The sequence below is a fragment of the Theobroma cacao genome, chromosome 5, assembly GCF_000208745.1.
Source record: "Theobroma cacao cultivar B97-61/B2 chromosome 5, Criollo_cocoa_genome_V2, whole genome shotgun sequence".
Lineage (NCBI taxonomy): Eukaryota > Viridiplantae > Streptophyta > Magnoliopsida > Malvales > Malvaceae > Theobroma > Theobroma cacao.
In genome coordinates, this window is record NC_030854.1 from 26130556 (window position 1) to 26150085 (window position 19530).

Here is a 19530-nt window from a genome sequence, read left to right on the forward strand (position 1 = left end):
TTTTTTCTGTTTCTTCTAATGTTTTTTTAATTCGGTGTTTGGCCCGGATCCGAAGCTCAGGTCTGCAACATCGTAACGTTAAACTTTGCGGGGTTTAATTTGAATTCAAATGGGTAGGTCCACGCGGGGGATAATCTTATCCGTTGGTTCTGCTACGTGGGTCATTCGAATCGACGGATAGGATTTGTCGTTGAAGGGAAACTTCTTGAGTTTTGGGTTGGGCCTTTAAATTTGGGCTTTTTGTTTTTACGATGATTTTTCTTTTGAGAATGGTGGCGACGATTTAAACAGCGCATGGGAGACACTTTCCATATTAACCAACGTGCGTGGCTGACACGAACGGGAGGTGCGAGGGAGATAAAACACAAAACAAGAAATTAGGGATGTTCTGAAAATTAACGTAATAGAATAAATAACAGGCAGCTTTAGAGATTTTCTGTGGAAAATTGGTTGATTTATTTCCGTGCTTGCTAGGCTTTTTTCATCTTTAGGACTCTAGTGATGGGGCCAATAGTTTAACCATTAACTTATTTTGGTTAATTATTGAGTTAATAAAATTAACATTTTAAATAGAACTATAATTATGTAATAAATAATAAGGTACATAATACACATGGAAATAGTATGGCTACGTTTAATTGGTATTTTTTTATTTTTTATTTTTTGCTTTCAAGAGCAAAAAATTTTAAAAAAAATGCATATGGATACAAAAACAAATAAATTTTTTGAATGATTATGCACAAAATATATAATATTTTTTATGAAAAAAATACATGATTCTACTTCTATGTAGACTAATACTGTCATATTTGGTGTTATATTTTAATTATGAGTTTATATTTAATGTGCCTCCTATACACTATCAGTGAATGAGAGATCGCCACCTCATTAATGAATAAATTTTAAATTTTAATAATCCTTAATTGTGAATAAATATAATTTTTTTAACTTTCTATTTTCTTTCTGCCATTGTTTTAAGTTTTTGACACAAGAATGAAAAAAAATCAACTAAGGCTTTGTTTCAAAAGCGTGAAAATGTTTTCCAAAAAAGTTTTTCAACATTTGTTCATGTTTGGAATGCGAAAAATGTGGAGTTGAGTGTAAAATATTTTCAAATCAACAAAATTAACCTATATTTGTTATTCCCTCACCCTCCCTTCCCTCAGCTTTCCTTACCTTGACTTGCTTACCCTATCTTAACCTAGTTGAATGGCGACCAACAGTAGTAACTTTGGCTACCTCTGTAGCATTTATTCCATCCTCAAACTCTAAGATCTTTTTCGCTCTTCTCTCTTTCCTTATTTAAATCAATTCAAGCCCACTTCAAATCTCTATTATCCCTTTTGACGGTCAGTAGTGATGGGTTTAAAATTTTGTATGAGGGGTGGCTATACCACTATTTCAAAACAAGTTGCTTGGTTTGATTAAAGGTGATGAAACTATATCTCAAATTATATATATATATATATATATATATATAAATAAAAAATTAAATTAAAAACTGAAAGGTGGCGATTGCCACGACCTTTGATCCGTCATAATCTTGTAGTCATTAATTTCCAAAAACCATCTTCATAATGACTCATTATTTGATGTTGTTTTATAGGATTAATATTCCATACCTAACTCAATAGGGTATTCCTATACTCAGAGCAAGCCAAGTGAACTTTGGGATGATATAAGTGGAGTATTATTTACATTTTTTTTCCTTAAACTTTGACATTTTGCTTTCAACTGAATCCACCATAAAACTTTGGTCCGCATCAAGTTGTATAGAATTTGTTGTGTGTCAGCTAGACTATAAATATTTTTTACCTTGTATATAAAATCTAAATCCCAAACCTACTCTTCCATACATTTTCTTGTTGCAATAGAGAAATCGGCTACTAATGGAACTTTCATAAGATTGTTATGCATTATTCTTTGGAACTCATTCATCAATAATTTCTCTAAAATGATAAACTCTAGTTCTGACATTATTTGGCCAGTGGTTGGTATGCTTTATGTTGCTTGAAGGGCTTTTTGGTTCTCTTGTTGCTACTACTACATTTGTGTAATCATTACTTGTTAAAGAAAAGTCGTTGTTTATATGGAATAGTTATTGACAGTAAAAACTACATAGTTCATAAGCAGCACCAAATATTAGAATCTTGTTTTCGTTATCTCATTCAAATGTTGGATGGGTAAGTTTACACACATATTTTTTTGTTTTTTATAATGTTTGTAACAATCAAATGAATTACATGCTAATATTATTACTGATTAGAAGTAAAATAACAAATTCTGATAGAAAACGGGGCCTATGTAACAATTACAAGCTAATGTTTAAAATGGTACACATGATAATTCATCAAGTGAGTTTTATATTTTAAGATCTAATGAGCATTGCTACATTTCAGCTCACCCTTTTGTATTACACTTGAGCATATGTTGGAGACCAAGGGATTGGGTGGAATGTGTTGAGTTTTAAGTTGACTAGAATTCTAATTTTTATTTGATTAGGATTTTTGTTTGTGTATAATATTGAGTAGTTATATGATTTTAAACTTCTTGTTCCACATCGAGTTCTAATTTCATTCTACTTTGGACTTTTATATAATAGAAGTGGATCTCTAAGATTTAAAACAGTGAGTAATGCTTTGGGAGCTCTAAAGATGGAACACCTTATAAATCTGTTTTTTGCTTTAGGTAGAGCTAGAATGGTTGGGGTGAGTGTTTTTTGGAGGTTATTGAGAGAGGGTGTGTAAGGGATCTTGGGTTAGTTTGAGAAATCATAAAGGTTAATTTATTGTACTTTAATTTCTCAATAGTAGAAGAACGGTTTCACTCCATGGACACAGGCAAGAGGCCGAACCACGTAAATTCTTATGTTTATCTATTTGTTTGATTTCTCTGAGTTTTATTTTTGTTGTTTCTTGAATGATTTTCATAACAAATTGGTATCAAAGCTTCAGGTTCGATAAATTATAGATTCAACGAGGATGTCAAAAGTTAATAGTGATTCAAAATTTTCAATTGAGAAGTTTGATGGAAAAACTAGTTTCATGTTATGGTAAAGAAGAATGAAAGATTTCCATATGTAGCAAGGTTTAATGTGCCTTTTGCTAAGGAAGGGTGATAATTCTATTTTATAAAATTATTTTATTCTAATTTTGCTATTAAATATTAGTTAAGTCCTTAATTTTTAATTATAATTTATTTATTTTTAGTTATTTTTATAATTAGTTTATTTTTAAGTGAGTTATTTTAATTTTATGTTATTCTTTTTAATTTGGTTATTATTTATTAGTTTCTATATTTTTTGTAGGAACTAAAAGATATTGAGCTTAATTTTCGAAAGTAAGATTTTGAAAGACTTGAAAGTCTGCTTGCATATGCTTTAGTATTTTGGCCATAACTTGAGCTACAGAACTCTAAATGATGCAATTCTTGGACCATTGGAAAGTTAAGAGATAGAGCAACAATTTCATGAAGATCACTTTACCCAGTTCTACATTGAAGATAGAGAAAATTGCATCAAAAAATCACTGGACGAACTATACCGAGAATGGAAATTTGTAAAGATTGACAATTGATTTTTGGGCTTCTTATTACACTTTTAAGCCCAATTAAACCCTAGGTCAACTTAAGGAAGTATAGGTTAAGTTATTAGTATAAATAGGATAGTTTGAAGAACATTGGGGAGACAACTTTGGGGAGATTCAAGAAGCTAGGAGTTGAGGCTGAAACTTGAAAATTAAGGTGGCAAATATTGTTTTGTTTTTTTCCTTGGCTTTTATTTTTCTTGTTACTCTCAATGGTTGAATTTTATACAATGTTATTTGTTTTTGCAATTATGAGTATCTAAATTTCTTTTTCTAGGATTGCAATTGAACTCACATATAATCTAAATTTTTAATCTCTTTCTTATTTATTTTCAATGGGATTTCAATTGTTTATTTAAATTTGTTTTTAATGCTTTTAATTGCATGGCCACCAATTAAATTAATTTAGGAACCTAAACAAACTTGGGAAAGGGAGTTTAGAGTAGACTAAAATTGGGATAGCATATGATCATGTTAATTGATTTGCGTATAGGATAAGGATATACTTATAGGCCATATGTAGCTAGATTAGAGCCTAAACTTAATTAGTTTATTTTAATTTCAATTCACATAGGGATATAGTGTTTTTGTTAAATTAAGTATTTTTATAAGATGAGTCAGGAGACCTTTATAAATAATTTAAGACTCTAGGTTAGCAATTCAACCCATTAAAATAAATTAAGGAAGAGAGGTAAGATTTAGATGAAGTGTGAGGGATATTCTAATCCTAGGCTTGTTTGATTTGATATTTTCTCAAGTTATTATTATTTTGATTTTTCTTGTTGGTTTAAATTTTGGTTAATTAGTTCAGTTAATCAATTAATTTTGAGTGTTTGGATAAGATTAAATTGTTCTAATTTTAGTACTTAGTAAAAGTTTAAATCAGTTCTCTGTGGGATCGATACTCAGCTTGCTAATATACTGTTTATTCGATACGTATACTTGTGTAGTGAAATTTTAACTGACAAGTTTTTGGCGCTGTTACTGAAGAATTGTTTCTAGAACTTTTACTAATACTAATACCAAGCAATTTAGTCTTACTTCAAATTTTATTTCTTGTTTTAATATTATATTTTGTTTGTTTGTAGATATCTTTGGTCATTGTATGCAAAGAAGAAACAACTTGAATATTGTTCCCTTTGATTCTAAGATAAAAAGAACTTTCAGAAGATGTCGAAGGGAGAATTTACAAGTTGCAGCTTTAAGTTAGACAATGGCTGAGGATAACAATAACAATGGCAATAATGCCATTAATCTGATTGCCGAAGCAAATAGAGCACTATGAGATTATGTTGTTCTTCTTTTGCAAGGTTTGCACCAAAGCATTAGGAGATGTTCCATCAATGCAAATAATTTTGAAATTAAACCAGCTTAGATTCAGATGATTCAGTCTTCAACCCAGTTTGGTGGGCTACCTAGTGATGATCCTAATTCTCATTTAGTAAATTTCCTAGAGATTTGCGATACTTTTAAATACAATGAAGTAATTTATGATGCTATTAGATTGAGAATGTTTCCGTTTTCTTTGAGGGATAAAGTAAAGAGCCGATTTAATTCATTGCCCAATGGGTCTATCACTACATAGGAAGATTTGACACTAAAGTTTCTAGCAAAATTTTTTTCGCCTGCCAAGATTGCAAAGATGAGGAACGATATCACCTCATTCACACAATTTGATGGTGAGCCCTTGTATAAAGCCTAGGAGAGGTTTAAAGAACTACTGAGAAGATGTCTACATCATGGGATTCCTAATTGGTTGTAAGTTCAAACATTCTACAATGGGTTGGTTGGGTTAAAAAAAACCACAATTGATGCTGCTGCTGGTGGGGCATTAATGAGTAAGAATGTTGCAGATGCTTATAATTTGTTGGAAGAGATGGCTTCAAATAATTATCAATGGCCTTCAGAAAGGTCATGTTCGAGAAAAGCTACTGGAGCCTATGAAATTGATGCACTTGGCAACTTAATTGCTCAAGTAGCTGCGCAAGTGGCTGCACTGTCCAAGAAGTTTGACACACTAAGAGTTCATGCAGTTCAAAATTCATTAATAGTTTGTGAGATGTGTGGAGATGGCCATTCATATGATCAATGTCCATACAATTTTGAATCAGTCCAATGTGTGGGGAACTTCAATAGACAACAGAATAACCTATACTCTAATACTTATAATCTTGGTTGGAGAAACCACCCCAACTTTTTATGGAACAATAATGCAGGGCCTTCAAATCCAAAACCCATCATGCCACCTGGTTTTCAACAACAAGCTAGACCACAAATTCCTAAAAAGAAGTCCCAATTGGAAGAACTTCTCTTGCAATATATGTCCAAGACTGATGCCCTAATTCAAAGCTATAGAGCCTCTTTGAGAAACCTTGAGACCCAAGTGGGACAGCTTGCAAACTCTATTAACAATAGACCCCAAGATGCCTTACCAAGTGATACATAAGTCAATCCCAAAGGTAAAGAACATTGTAATGCAGTTACACTTAGGAGTGGAAAAAAATTAGAGGGGTGAATGAAAAATCAATTGAATCTTTAAAGGAACATGTAGATTATGACAAGGCAATTGTTGAGAAAGAAGTTGAAGTGGAAAAGACAGATAATGGGCAAGCTAAAAATCAAGGGAATTCTGAAGCAAATTATCCTTCACCATCATTCCCACAACAGTTGAAAAAGCAAAAGCTTGATAAACAGTTTGAGAAATTCCTCAATGTCTTCAAGAAGCTCCACATAAACATCCCTTTTGCTGAAGCTTTGGAAAACATGCCAAGTTATGTTAAATTCTTGAAAGACATCTTAACTAAGAAGAGAAAATTGGAAGATTTTGAAACAGTGGCACTTACTGAGAAGTGTAGCGCAATAATTCAGAGCAAGCTTCCACCAACACTTAAGGATCCAAAGAGTTTTTCTATCCCTTATACTATTGGTAGATTTAAATTTACTAAAACTTTATGTGATTTGAGTATAGGTGTTTCAATCATTCCTTTGTCAATTGTTGAGAAACTTGGACTTAACGAGATACAACCTACCATAGTTTCTTTGCAATTAGCAGATAGAACAATCAAGTACTCTGTTGCGATTATTAAGGATGTATTAGTTAAAGTTGGACATCTCTACATTCCGGTGGACTTCATTGTGCTTGAGATGGAAGAAGATTTGAAAATTCCTTTAATCTTGGGACAACCATTATTAGCTACTGCAAGCGCAATCATTGATGTGAGGGAAGGCAAGATAACTTTTTAAGTTGGAGAAGAGGTAGTTAAGTTTAATATTTTCAATGAAAATAAACATCCTAGCTCTACAAATTGTTGCTATAGAGTGGAGTTAATTGATGAAGGCAAAGGTGAACCTATTTCTCCACCTACAATTGAGCAAGCACCAATCTTTGAGTTGAAGCCACCACCTTCTCTTGTGAGCCACAAGCAATCACCAAAGGAGCATCCCCCACCACCATCTAATTGTCCTTTCGAGATTAGACAACAAGTAATGATGTTTTCTCGATCACACTTCAAGCTTTTTCCATGGAACGCAAAGAAAGATGGTGGAGTCCTTTCAAAGTAGTAAAGGCTTATCCTTGTGGAATAATTGAGATTTATAGTGAGGATACGGCGAACAATCATGGTTAATGGGATGAGTCTCAAACCATATTTCGAGGATGAAGAACTAAAAAAGGGGGAGCTTTAGTCAAGCTAGTGACTATAAACAAGTGCTTCCTGGGAGGTAACCCAAGATCCTTAACCTTACTCATTTTCCTCTTTTATTTAAGTTTTGTTAGTTTCAATTTATTTCTTGTGATCTAATTCCTTTTTATGTTTCCTTTTGCAAGTAATTGGTTAACAGAATTTAAAAAAAAAAAACTAAAAAAGAAAGTCAGTGTTGCAACGCTTAAAATGAGTCCCACGGCCTTGAAAAGAAGAAAACAAAGCATATGAAACAGAATAGTTGAGCGTCATGGCGCTGGACAAGATAGAATGATTGAGCGCCTTAGTGCTCAACACTCAGCTCCTCAACACTGGTAAGGTCCATTTTTTTTGTTTTAAATATATTTTTTTTCTTATTTTATTCTTTTTCCCTCTCACATTCTCCAACTGCTTGAAAGCCGATGCTGAACAAATTGAGATGGATATGACTACTTTTCCTTCGTTGCCTACAGATTTTGACTTTGAGGACAATTTTGGCGGTGACGATGCAGAGGATATGTAGACTGCAACTTCGGAGTTAAGGGAGTATTCTTATCTTTTTTTTTATTTTCTTTTAGCACATTGAGGACAATGTTTATTCCAAGTTTAGGGGAGTGGTTTAGAATTTTGTTAGTTTATTTTATTTTTAGTTAGCTTTATTTTAAGATATGTCTTACATATTTATGTTTTGCATGTTTTATTGTGTTTCAAAAAAAATTTTGAGATAGTTGCACCACATTCACAATTGTCTCAATCCTAGGATGATATTTTAATTATCTTTTAATTCTTAGCTTTTGGGAAGCATATAGTTATGATTTAATTTTACGTGACATTCTTGTGTAAGCTTTATTTTAGAATGTGACTTCTAATAATTTGAGCACTATATTCTTTTACTTAGAATTTTTGTGTGATTTAGAGAAATTTTATGTGGATGAAAAAGTATAGTTGAGTCAAGAATTATAGAATTTGTTTGATTTTCTCTCGAGGTGAAATCTTAGATAACACTTAGGATAGGAAGTGATTTAGGCCATTTTTGGATCGTTTGAGCCTTTTTGAGCTTACTTTGTTATATTTATCCTTAGTCACCCTTTTTGAGCCTAATTTACTTTTTCTTTGTAATTACACAATTATGTTAGCCTTGGCCTGTCTATTTAAATCCAACAATTTGAACCTTTCACCCTCTAAGTATTTAGTCTTTCTAAGGAATAGTTTGAGTTTAAAGATAAATTGAGGGAGAAAGGTGAAAATAAAAAATAAAAAGAAAGATTATTGGTTGTTAGCAAAATTACCCCTTGTTTATAATTGTCAAAAAAAAGTTTGTGGGGTTAAAAAAAAAGAAATAAAATGTGTGATACAAAGGAAAGTTTACTTCAAGTTTGGGGGTGCTATGCAAAAACAAAATTGAGCTCTTTATATGTCCTAGATCGATTAAGTGCTTAGGATGAATCTAAACCTAAATATATCCTTTATCATATCTTGACCCTAGCCTTACATTACAAGTTTGATAAAGACCTATGGATCCTTGAATAAGTGTTAATCTACATTAGAGGAGAGAGAGATGAAAAGCAAACTTATAAGATCTTAGTACTAAGTTATACTTAGATTTGGCATAAACTAATTTGAATTGCATGATATTCTTTGTAAGGGAGCATTCACACACACACACACGAGAAGTCCATTTGAAAAGTAAGTTTTCATTTGAATTGATGCATGAATTTAAAGATTAGCTGTATGTTACCTTAAGTTGGAATTTGAGTTAATTTTTGAGAAAAAAATTAGAAAATCATGATTCAGTACTTCTATCTCTTGTTCAAGGATTTTTATGTTCAGTTTTCTTTTAGTGATTTTCTTTTGCTCGAGCACTAGTAAAATCTTAAGTTTGCGGGTGTGATAATTCTATTTTATAGAATTATTTTATTTCAATTTTGTTATTAAATATTAGCTAAGTCCTCAATTTTTAAGTATAATTTATTTATTTTTAGTTATTTTTATAATTAGTTTTTTTTAAGTAAGTTATTTTAATTTTATGTTATTATTTTTAATTTGGTTATTATTTATTAATTTTTATATTTTTTGTAGGAACTAAAAGATATTGGGCTTAATTTTGAAAAGTGAGATATTGAAAGACTCGAAAGTCTGCTTGCATATGCTTTAATGTTTTGATCATAACTCAAGCTACAAAACTCCAAATGATGTGATTCTTAGACCATTGGAAAGCTAAGAGACAGAGCTACAACTTTTATGAGATAACTTTACCCAGTTATACATTGAAGATAGAGAAAATCACGTCAAAAAATAGTTAGATGAACTGTGTTCGGAATAGAAATTTGTAAAGATTGACAATTGATTTTTGGGCCTCTTATTACACTTTTAAGCCCAATTAAACCCTAGGTCAACTTAAGGAAGTATAGGTTAAGTTATTAGTTTAAATAGGATAGTTTGAAGAGTAATAGGAGAGATAACTTTTTGGATATTCAAGAAGCTAAGAGTTGAGGTTGAAACTTGGAGATCAAGGTGGCAAATATTGTTTTATTTTCTTTCTTGGCTTTTATTTTTCTTATTACTCTCAATGGTTGAATTTTATATGATGTTATTTGTTTTTGCAATTATGAGTAGCTAAATTTCTTTTTTTAAGATTGCAATTGAACTCACATATAATATAAATTTTTAATCTCTTTTTTACTTATTTTTAATGGGATTTGAACTATTTATTCCAATTTGTTCTTAATGCTTTTAATTGCTTGGCCACTAATTAAATTGATTTAGGAACCTAAACAAACTTGGGAAAGGGAGTTTAGAGTAGACTAAAATTGGGATAGCATATGATCATATTAATTGATTTGCGTATAGGATAGAGATAATTTTATAGGCCATATATAGCCAGATTAGAGCTTGAACTTAATGAGTTTGTTTTAATTTCAATTCATATAGGGATATAGTGTTTTGGTTAAAATAGATATTTTTATAAGATGAGTCGGGAGACCTTTATAAATAATTTAGGATTCTAGGTTAGCAATTCAATCCATTAAAATAAGTTAAGGAAGAGAGGTAAGATTTAGATGAAGTGTAAAGGATATTGTAATCCTAGGCTTGTTTGATTTGATATTTTCTCAAGTTATTATTATTTTGATTTTTCTTGTAGGTTTAAATTTTAGTTAATTAGTTTCAGTTAATCAATTAATTTTGAGTGTTTGGATAAAATTAAATTGTTCTAATTTTAGTACTTAGTAAAATTTTAAATCAATTTTCTATGGGATCGATACTCTGCTTGCTAATATATTGTCTATTCGATACGTATACTTGCGTAGTGAAATTTTAACTGACAAAGGAGAAAGGGCAACTAGATGGTAGAGAGGATGTTGAATTGATAAAGTTGGAGAAAATGTGCGTGAGCACTACTCAGCTTTGCATTGAGAATAACTTGTTTAATCATATTATTGATAAGGATTCTATTGCAAGGTTGTGGGCAAAGTTGGAGAAGATTTATTTGGTGAAAAGTTTTTCCAATAAGTTGCAGCTTAGGCGAAAGTTGTATCGCTTAAGGATGGAGGAGAATGGAAACCTCATGAAGCATATGAATGGATTCAACAGGATCATTGATCAGTTGAAGGAGATTGATGTGAAGGTGGAGGACCGAAAAAAAGGACTATTATTTCTTGCATCTTTTCGAATTTTGGAATATCTTATTTGCTGAAAGGATATAATAATGTTAGATCAAGCACACGCAGCGTTAATGTCTTATGAAGGAAGTAGAGATTCAGTTGCTTGGCATTGGTGGTCCAGGGTCAGAAGAGTAAGTCAATGGGCATGGGATTTGGGGGTTGCAAGTTTAAATCTAATGGTGTTCAATGCTTTTGATGCGAAGGGTATGGACATATTTATAGGGATTGTCCTATAAAAGGGGATGAAAGTAACAGAAACAAAGGTGAGTGTGTTTTTGTTATTGACTATGATGATTATGCAGTCCTAGCAATCTTAAAAGATATGTATGGAAATTCTGGTTGGTATTTAGATTCTGTTTGTGTCACCCATGTATATTATCAAACGGATTATTTTGATTTGCTTCAAGAAGTGATAGCTAGGAATTTGACTTTAAATGGTAAGTCAATGGTGAAGGTCATAGGTCTTAAAGTAGTGAGAATCAAAATATTTGATGGGGTTGTGAGTTCGTTGGGTGGTGTGGCCTATGTCCTAAATATGCGTAAGATCTAATATCATTACTCCAAAGGGTATAGATATTTTGCCTGTGATGAAGTGGTAAAAGTCACCAAAGGCAACATGGTCATGATGAGAGAGAATCCGTATAATGGTTTGTATCGTCTAGAATATAAGGCCATGAAGGGATGGGAATAGTGCACAGGATATGGTAGCTACCAAAGTGAGATTTCATTTGTCAAGGTTGTGATGAAAGGTTCCCATGGTGCAGACGATGGTAAAAGAACAAAAAATCTTACCAACGGTGAATTGGAAAGGTCATCGAGGTCTCTTTTCGATGTCAATTAGTGCCATTGACTTGAAGGCTATACAAGTGTATTAGCCGTTTTGTGAGATAAAGTATTGGACTATGCTTGATTCGATATTGTAGTTATGGTAGTTTGGAAAGCCATTGATTTGGAAAGTCTTGTGCTTGGAAAGTTGTTCGAGGTGTTGGAAAGTAGGTGGAGTTTGAGAGTTGCAATTGAGTGCGATTGGTGGAAGAGGTTTAAAGAGATTAAATTTAAGTCAAAGATGGAGATTCGTAGAGTTTTAGGCTGATTAGAATTCTAATTCTTATTTGGCTAGGATTTTTATTTGTGTACAACATTAAATCATTGTATGATTTTAAACTTCTTGTTTCGCATCGAGTTCTAATTCCATTCTACTTTGGACTTTTATATTAGAAAAGTGAATTTTTACCCTTTAAAAGATTGAGTAGTGCTTTTGGAGCTCTAGAGAGGGAACACCTTGTAACTTTGTCTTTTACTTTAGGTGGAGCTAGAGTGGTTTGTGTTAGTGTTCTTAAAAGGTTATTGAGAGTGGGTGTGCAAGAGATCTTAAGTTGGTTTGAAGAATTATAAAGATCAATTTATTGTACTTTAATTTCTTAATAATAAAAAAATGGTTTCACTCCGTAGATGTAAGCAAAAGGCTGAACCACGTAAATTTTTGTGTTTTTTTGTTTGCTTGATTTCTCTAGGTTTTATCTTTATTGTTTTTTGGACGATTTTCATATTAGAAGGCTCAAATTAAGGGTTCTTCTTACTTTATTATAACACAGAAAGAAGTCTTGAAGAAGTGATTTATATGAAAAATCTCTTGTTTTCTTTCTCAGGTTACTTAGCTTCACTCAATTGCAATACCATAGACTATTTAAAGACTTGTGTTATATTGCTCGTTAAGGGATACTAAACCTGGTTTAGGTGTTCCAAAAAAACCAATTGTACGTACATTCTTTTTTTTACATGTATACTTTATAAAGACGTGAAATATTTCAATGCTATAAATTTGAAATTTTGATTAGCACTACAAGAATTCTCTAGAAATTCTATATATTGTAGATTTTATTGTATGTGATGTTTATCAATAATGAAAATCTAGTCATGAGTAAAAATTATCAATTTGGTGAATGGTGACACTTAGACTTGTTACCAATGTTTAAACTTTTGAATGTTACCTAAAATGTTGTGGTTTTAGATGTTTAAAATTTTAATTATGTTTTTAAATTGTGTGACAACGATTTAAATAACTGTGATATTAGATGTCCACTTTTTGTCATTACTTTAAGGTGGTCTATACTTAAAGCTCACATGGTCTAAGGTAATGGTGGAGGGAATGAGGGTTTAGTAAGGATCTTTGCTTGTCCCTCAAAAATTTTTAAAAATTTCATAATATATCCTCACTTTTTTTTTTTAGAATTTTATAGTTTTATCTTTATAATAATTTTTTTTTGTTTGGTGAGATGCCTCACAGCAATTGGTCAATGACTAATTTTAGTTTTTTTTTTTTTGCTTAACCAAATTAGGATTTCATTGATTAAGATGTAGTATACATCAAGATTGGTCCAACAACCACCCATGATTACATGATTACACCTGATGGTTATACAAAGGTACTAACATGATTACATCTTGCAAAATAACATATGGCTGAACATCATGTTACCACCACATTGAGAACATGGACTCCGCATTAACGCCATGTTTTGCTAATGCATCAGCAAATGAGTTCCCTTCACACAAGGTATGGACCATGGATACATTAACAAGTGAATTATTCCCCAGGCCCCATTGCCTTAAGACCTCAAGACTGACCCACCTCTTATTTGTCTTCCCAAACATAAAATCTTGACTCCACTATTGGTCTAAGGTGACAAGTTAGCGATGACTTTTGAGTCATAATTTTAAGTTAGGGTGGGTTATGATGACAAAAGTGATATTTTTGATCATAACATTTGTAGTTGTCTGAGTAAGATTTCTTATAACAAAAGTACAAATGTTAGAATTTAAAACTCATTATAGAGAGTTTGAATTCCAATTTTGATATATAAATGTTGTGAGTTTTATAGAATGAAAGATGGTTACCTTTTCATTATATAATCTAACATATATTTATATATATGAATAAAAAATAAAAAAGAAAAGGAAAATCATGAGTGCAAAGTTATACTTTGTTTAGGTAAAAATTAATTTTCCACATGGCATTAGAAATGAAACTGTTTCATTGGTTAACACCTCAGCACTCTTTATGTTAAAAATGTTAATGAAATATGAAATTTCTCAATTGAAGCAAATCTTCAATTGAGAAATTTCAAGTTGCATAGTTTTTTGTCTAAATTTATGTAACTAAACATCCATTTAGTTTTTTTAACTATTAATGTAATTAACCCAAAACATGCTTGTAATGTGTATAAATATATTCTAATTTACTGGGAAAAATAATTTGTGCTTGTAATGAAGTAATGTACTAAAATTTGTCACAAAATCATTCTTAAGGTGTCAATTAAAATGCGACATGTCATTAAAATTTATTATAATAACATAAATAGTTTTATACTTTTAGTGATAAATAAGGTAATGTTATTATAGATGGCAAAATGACAAGCCGGGATTATTTTGGCCACATTTACCTAACCTAGCTAACACCTTTACATTTATGGACACAAATCCTCTGCCCCCTATTATGCCCCCATCATGCCTCCTCTCTATATTTTTGCCATATGTCCTATCCTTTAAGGGGATGTTAAAAATAGTAGTGCCAAAATTTTTAACGCCGTTGTTAACGTCACTTTAAAAATAAAAAAAAAATCTCATGCTAGGTTTTTTTCCTATTTGCTGCTTACTTCGCTTTTACCTTATTTTGGCTGCTTACTCCTCTTTTACTTCACTTTTACCTTTGCTTTGCTATTCATTTTCTATTTGATAGTAATCTTTCTTCTTTTGTAAGTTTTTTTTTTTGTTTTCAAAGTTTTCAACATTTTTTCTTTGGGGGTTTGTTCTATTAATTGTTAAGTCTTATTTTAGGATTTCTTATAAAGAAGTTCAATCTTCGATTTTTGATAGCGTCATGAAGCCAAGGAGTGATGCCGTTTTGGAGGATGATTGTGACCCACTTGGAAGACAGTTTCTAGTAACAAAGGTAACCAATTGACTATGAATTTTGATGGCTTAACTTACAAGACAAAGTTTAGATATGGAAATTTTACGTTGATTGCTATTTATTTGGAAATACAAACCAATTGATTATGTGTCTCCTTTTAGTTTGTTTTTCTTCTCTGTTTGAGAAATTTAAGAAAGAATAAAAATTGAATTTTGGATTTGAAACAAAACCCAATCAAATTACCCAGTGGCTATTACTAGTATTAGCTTAAAATGATTGTTCTAGATTTTATTTATTGTTCTTTGTGCTTGAACATCGGACTGAAGAAGAAAAATTGGGATAAACACTTCTAGTTTCTGTTTTAACTCTAGAACTTTGAACACCTTGGCTTTTTGTTTGAGTTGTTATTCTAGAAAAAGTTTTGGCTTTAACAAATGGGGTTCTAAATTTAACATTCCCCAAGCAAAACCTCTTGTTTGTTTAGTTGTTTCTTAGCGTATTACCAAAAAAATATTCCATGATATTCTTGTTGTTGAAAATTCAATTCTTGGTCCTCTTGCGTATTGTTTAAACTGTTTTGTTAATGAATGTTGAAAAGCTTACCAGAAAAAATGTTGCCAACCATCTCCAGGCATTAATTTTGAACTTTCCTACCAAAGTTACTATGATATTATCTTATTAGGTAGTTAACTGTCTTATTTTTATGGTTGCAGAAATATAGGTTTTGCGTGAAAGAATCAGCTATGTGGCAAACCAACAAGCGAATATGGCGATAGCCTTAGGCAGTGCAAATTCTACCTATTTATGCATGGGGCCTTAGAATAGACCTAGGAATTTCCATACCTTGGCAGGATCTAATCAGCTTCACAATGCAACCTTAAGATCTTTCCCACCTAGTGGTGTGCTTGGAAGATTGAACACACTTGCTGGGTTAGGTATGTGTGGGCTTCCTTCTCCAAGAATGATTTAATTAGGTCATGTGCAAAACTTGGGCAATACCAGTAATGATCAGAGCAAGTTGTAATCTTTCGTGATTCTTGGAAACCATAATGCTAACACACTACAAGGGATGTCAATGTCATTAGAACTTGATCAATTACAAAATAACAAGGGTGTTAGCCACATTGGAAAGTTGCCCACTATTGTTAATACTACAGTTTTCCCTGTTTTTGGTAGTTTAATAGATGCAAGAATGATTAGATGCTTTAATAATCCATTTCTTGGTGTTACAAGCAACTTCTTAATGTTAGAAGGAAGCTCTCTACAAGCCACTTCGCATCCTAGTAATTTGAAAGATAATGTTTCTACAATGGGCTTCCAAAATGGGAATAATTTTTCAGATTTTACTTCCATAGCTACTGCTTCCAATCAATTGCAGGATTCAAAAGCAAATTTACAATGCTAAGCTTCCCTTACAAACTATAATATGGGGCAAATAATTAGAAGTGCTCCTCAAGAATGGAGTGCCCCTTACTTTTCAAATGTTATGTGATGTTCAATAAACTCTTCAATCCCCGTTAATCAAGTAGCTTTTTCAGTTTTTGATTTTCTATATAGTTTTTTTTTCATTATTTGATTTAAAACTTATAGTTTAATTTTATGAATTTATGTACAAGAAGATGTGTATACTTTACATCAAGTTTATACTTTAACATCTTTAGCTAGCTTTATGCTACCTCCTCATTGTATTACTTTAGTGATCTATAATATTCCTGTTAAGTTTGTGTACATTTGTGGGAATGTTTACTCTAATACTTTTTATCTTGCTTGTGTGTCAAAAAAATAATTAGTGGAAAATCATAACTTTTTTTTTTGAAAAATATAATGAATTCATCAAGATACTTTTCAAAGTAGAAGAATTCCCAATCTAAAATGATTGAACCCTATGAAACCTAATATGAAAAACTTTATCCCTTCTCTTTCTTCAAAGTCTAATATATTCCACAAAGCCAAAACCATGATGAGGTTAGCTGTTAAATCTTTAGCAAAACTACTAAATCTCTCAAATGTTTCACTAAGATGTTTCGCTGCATTTTGATACATATACCACATACACAAACGATGATATGTTTTAGGCCATTGTGAAGCAAGTGCTTTTGCCATTGTAGCGTCTTGATATGTAAAGATCATCATTGGTTATTTCCCTAACATTGCTTTCAAAAATGAATTAAATAACCACATAAAAGTATCACATGTTTCATCAAACAACAATGCAGTACCAAATATAACACTTTGCTTATGATGATTAACACTAACATATAATGTAAAAGGTCTACCCTCTTTATTTTTTCTATATGTTGTATCAAAACATATCACATCTCCAAAAGATTCATAATTTAATTTCATCCTACCATTTATCCAGAAAATATTTGTAATGAGATCATCAAGAGCAACTTGGATAGCATGAGAAAAATTATGATCATCATGTTGCATATTTTGTAGATACTTTAAGACACCACCAGTATCTCCAACATTCATTGCTTCTGTTCTCTTAGAATGTAAGTAATTATTGTAGTCCTCAAGAATAAAACCAAGATTCTTGAGTCCACCAACTTTTTTTGCCAAAAATGTAACACTCTCCTTGGGTGCTATTCCAGCGCAATCAGCGATTTCAAGTTCAGTAGCTTGAGGGAGATTAATTGCCTTTTAAGATTTTAAAAACATACGTTTATACGGAAAAGCTAATACATGTGTATGTTTTGCAATAAATTTCGTAACACATAATTTATCGTCATATCGTGAAACTTTTAATACAACTAAGCACTCAAATTTTGTTTCTGGATGATGACTTCTGACATTATCATCTCTTTTATCATTTCTTCGAGTTCCTTGGCAAGAGCAGCAAAAAACCCTATCTACCCAATTACCATGCTTATTCTTATGTCCTTTAGTTCTTCGAATACAAAATCCAACTTCTTTAGCATATCTATTGTAAAAATCATAAATATCTTGTCCTGTTTCAAATTCCATTCTAACTTTTGGAATAATTTCTTCTGACATATTTGCATGAGTTGAAATCATAATATTAGTATTAGAATCAATCATATTTGAACACTTATCTTGCTCTAGATTCTGCTCCTTCATTGGTTCAATCGATGGGAGAATATCATCTTTTGTAATTTTCAATCTTTGACACAATTGATCTTTATTAATTGTATTTATAGTTTCTTTATCCATACCTTAAAAAATAAAAAATAAACAAATTTAGTTATCTTTTAAATCAATAGAACAATCATACATTTTTTTCTACTATTTCATTCTATATGCTCAAAAATTTATTAATTAAACACAATTAATGATAAAAATACATCAAATTTGAATTAAACAATACACATACACACACACATATAAAGTTTAAAAAATAAAAAAACCTAAATCAAAAAATTAATAAAAAGAGAACCACCTACGACTAAATTTGATATCAATATTTTTATGAAAGAACAAAATACATAATGGACTATGAATCGACAGGAGAATGGGCCATACAAAAAAAACTGAATGCCTATCAAAAGAAAAGAATGGAGAACTTTATTTGCAAGCACAAAATTCAATGAAACACCATGTAATGAATCAATAAATATAAAATTGAAACCTAAAGAATTAATAAAAAAACTTACAAAGGTTGAAAGTATCTTGTCAAAAGGTGAAAGTGAAGTAAAAGAAGAGTAGACAGTCAAAATAAGGTAAAACCAAAGTAGGCAGCCAACAAGAAAAAAAAACCTAGCATGAGATATATTTTTTTTAAAAGTGACATTAATAGCCGGTGTTAAAAATTTTGACACTATTGTTTTTAACATCCCATAAAGAGATAGGACATATGGCAAAAATATAGAAAGGAGGCATGGATGGGGCCAGGAAAGAGGGGCAGAGGATTTGTGTTCTACATATATATCCCTCGCTTGACTCCTCTATAAAAGAGACAGAGTCACATCAAAGTAGTCAGACTTTCTCAATAAATTTATTATTATTATTATTATTATTATTATTATTATTATTATTATTTTATAAAATCATTTATCTTTAAAATATTTTTTTTTATTTAGATAATCTCTCGTATAACTATTATAGAATAAAAATATTAATACAATTTCTTAATATAACATTGAATAGCAACTAAGATTTTTAATATTTTAAATCTTTGAGACAAAGTCAATAATTTTAATTCCATTTCAATACATTTTTTATTTTTAATACATATTTAATCATAATTTATATGTATGAGATTCATAATTCACGACGAGATATTGTACTTCAAAACTTGTGATGCTAATGAGCAAAATATAATTGAGGTGATATCTCTACCTAGGCAACATTGATTCCAAACCTTTGCCTAACATGGTAAAATTTTACCAAGGATAAGTTTTAACACCCTTAGTTATTGATATTGGTTAACCTACTACTATAATATGATAAGTGTGGCTTTGAAAATCTATGATATTCATCTTCCAATCATGCAATCACATATATATATATATATATATATATATAATGTATAAGAAATTAAGGGTAATTAGATTTTCCCATAACGTTTTCTTTTTCAATTGCATTTTGAGTGATAAGCAAGAAATTATATGGGAAGTTCCATTTCACTATTGAAATTCATGGACAGTTGGCTATGGTATAGTTAAACCTTTGTAAAGTAATACCTTGGGATCATGAAAGTATATTAATTAATCGATGAATTAATAATT

General features: G+C 31.0%; 1 protein-coding gene and 1 pseudogene across 1 annotated transcript; both read left to right on the forward strand.

Annotated features, from left to right (window-relative positions):
• LOC108661979 lies at positions 5419-10958 on the forward strand. Its single transcript, XM_018120974.1, has 4 exons — positions 5419-6019; positions 6136-6810; positions 6922-7067; positions 10710-10958. Exons 1-4 carry the CDS (start codon positions 5419-5421, stop codon positions 10956-10958), a joined length of 1671 nt encoding a protein of 556 aa, XP_017976463.1.
• LOC108661980 lies at positions 14807-17468 on the forward strand (annotated as a pseudogene).

Coding starts and splice junctions, on each gene's coding strand:
- LOC108661979 (XM_018120974.1), top strand. CDS start 5,419: ATGAGTAAGAATGTTGCAGATGCTTATAATTTGTTGGAAGAGATGGCT. Junction 6,020..6,135: donor ACCCCAAGATGCCTTACCAA/GTGATACATAAG, acceptor AGGAACATGTAG/ATTATGACAAGGCAATTGTT. Junction 6,811..6,921: donor AATCATTGATGTGAGGGAAG/GCAAGATAACTT, acceptor TAATTGATGAAG/GCAAAGGTGAACCTATTTCT.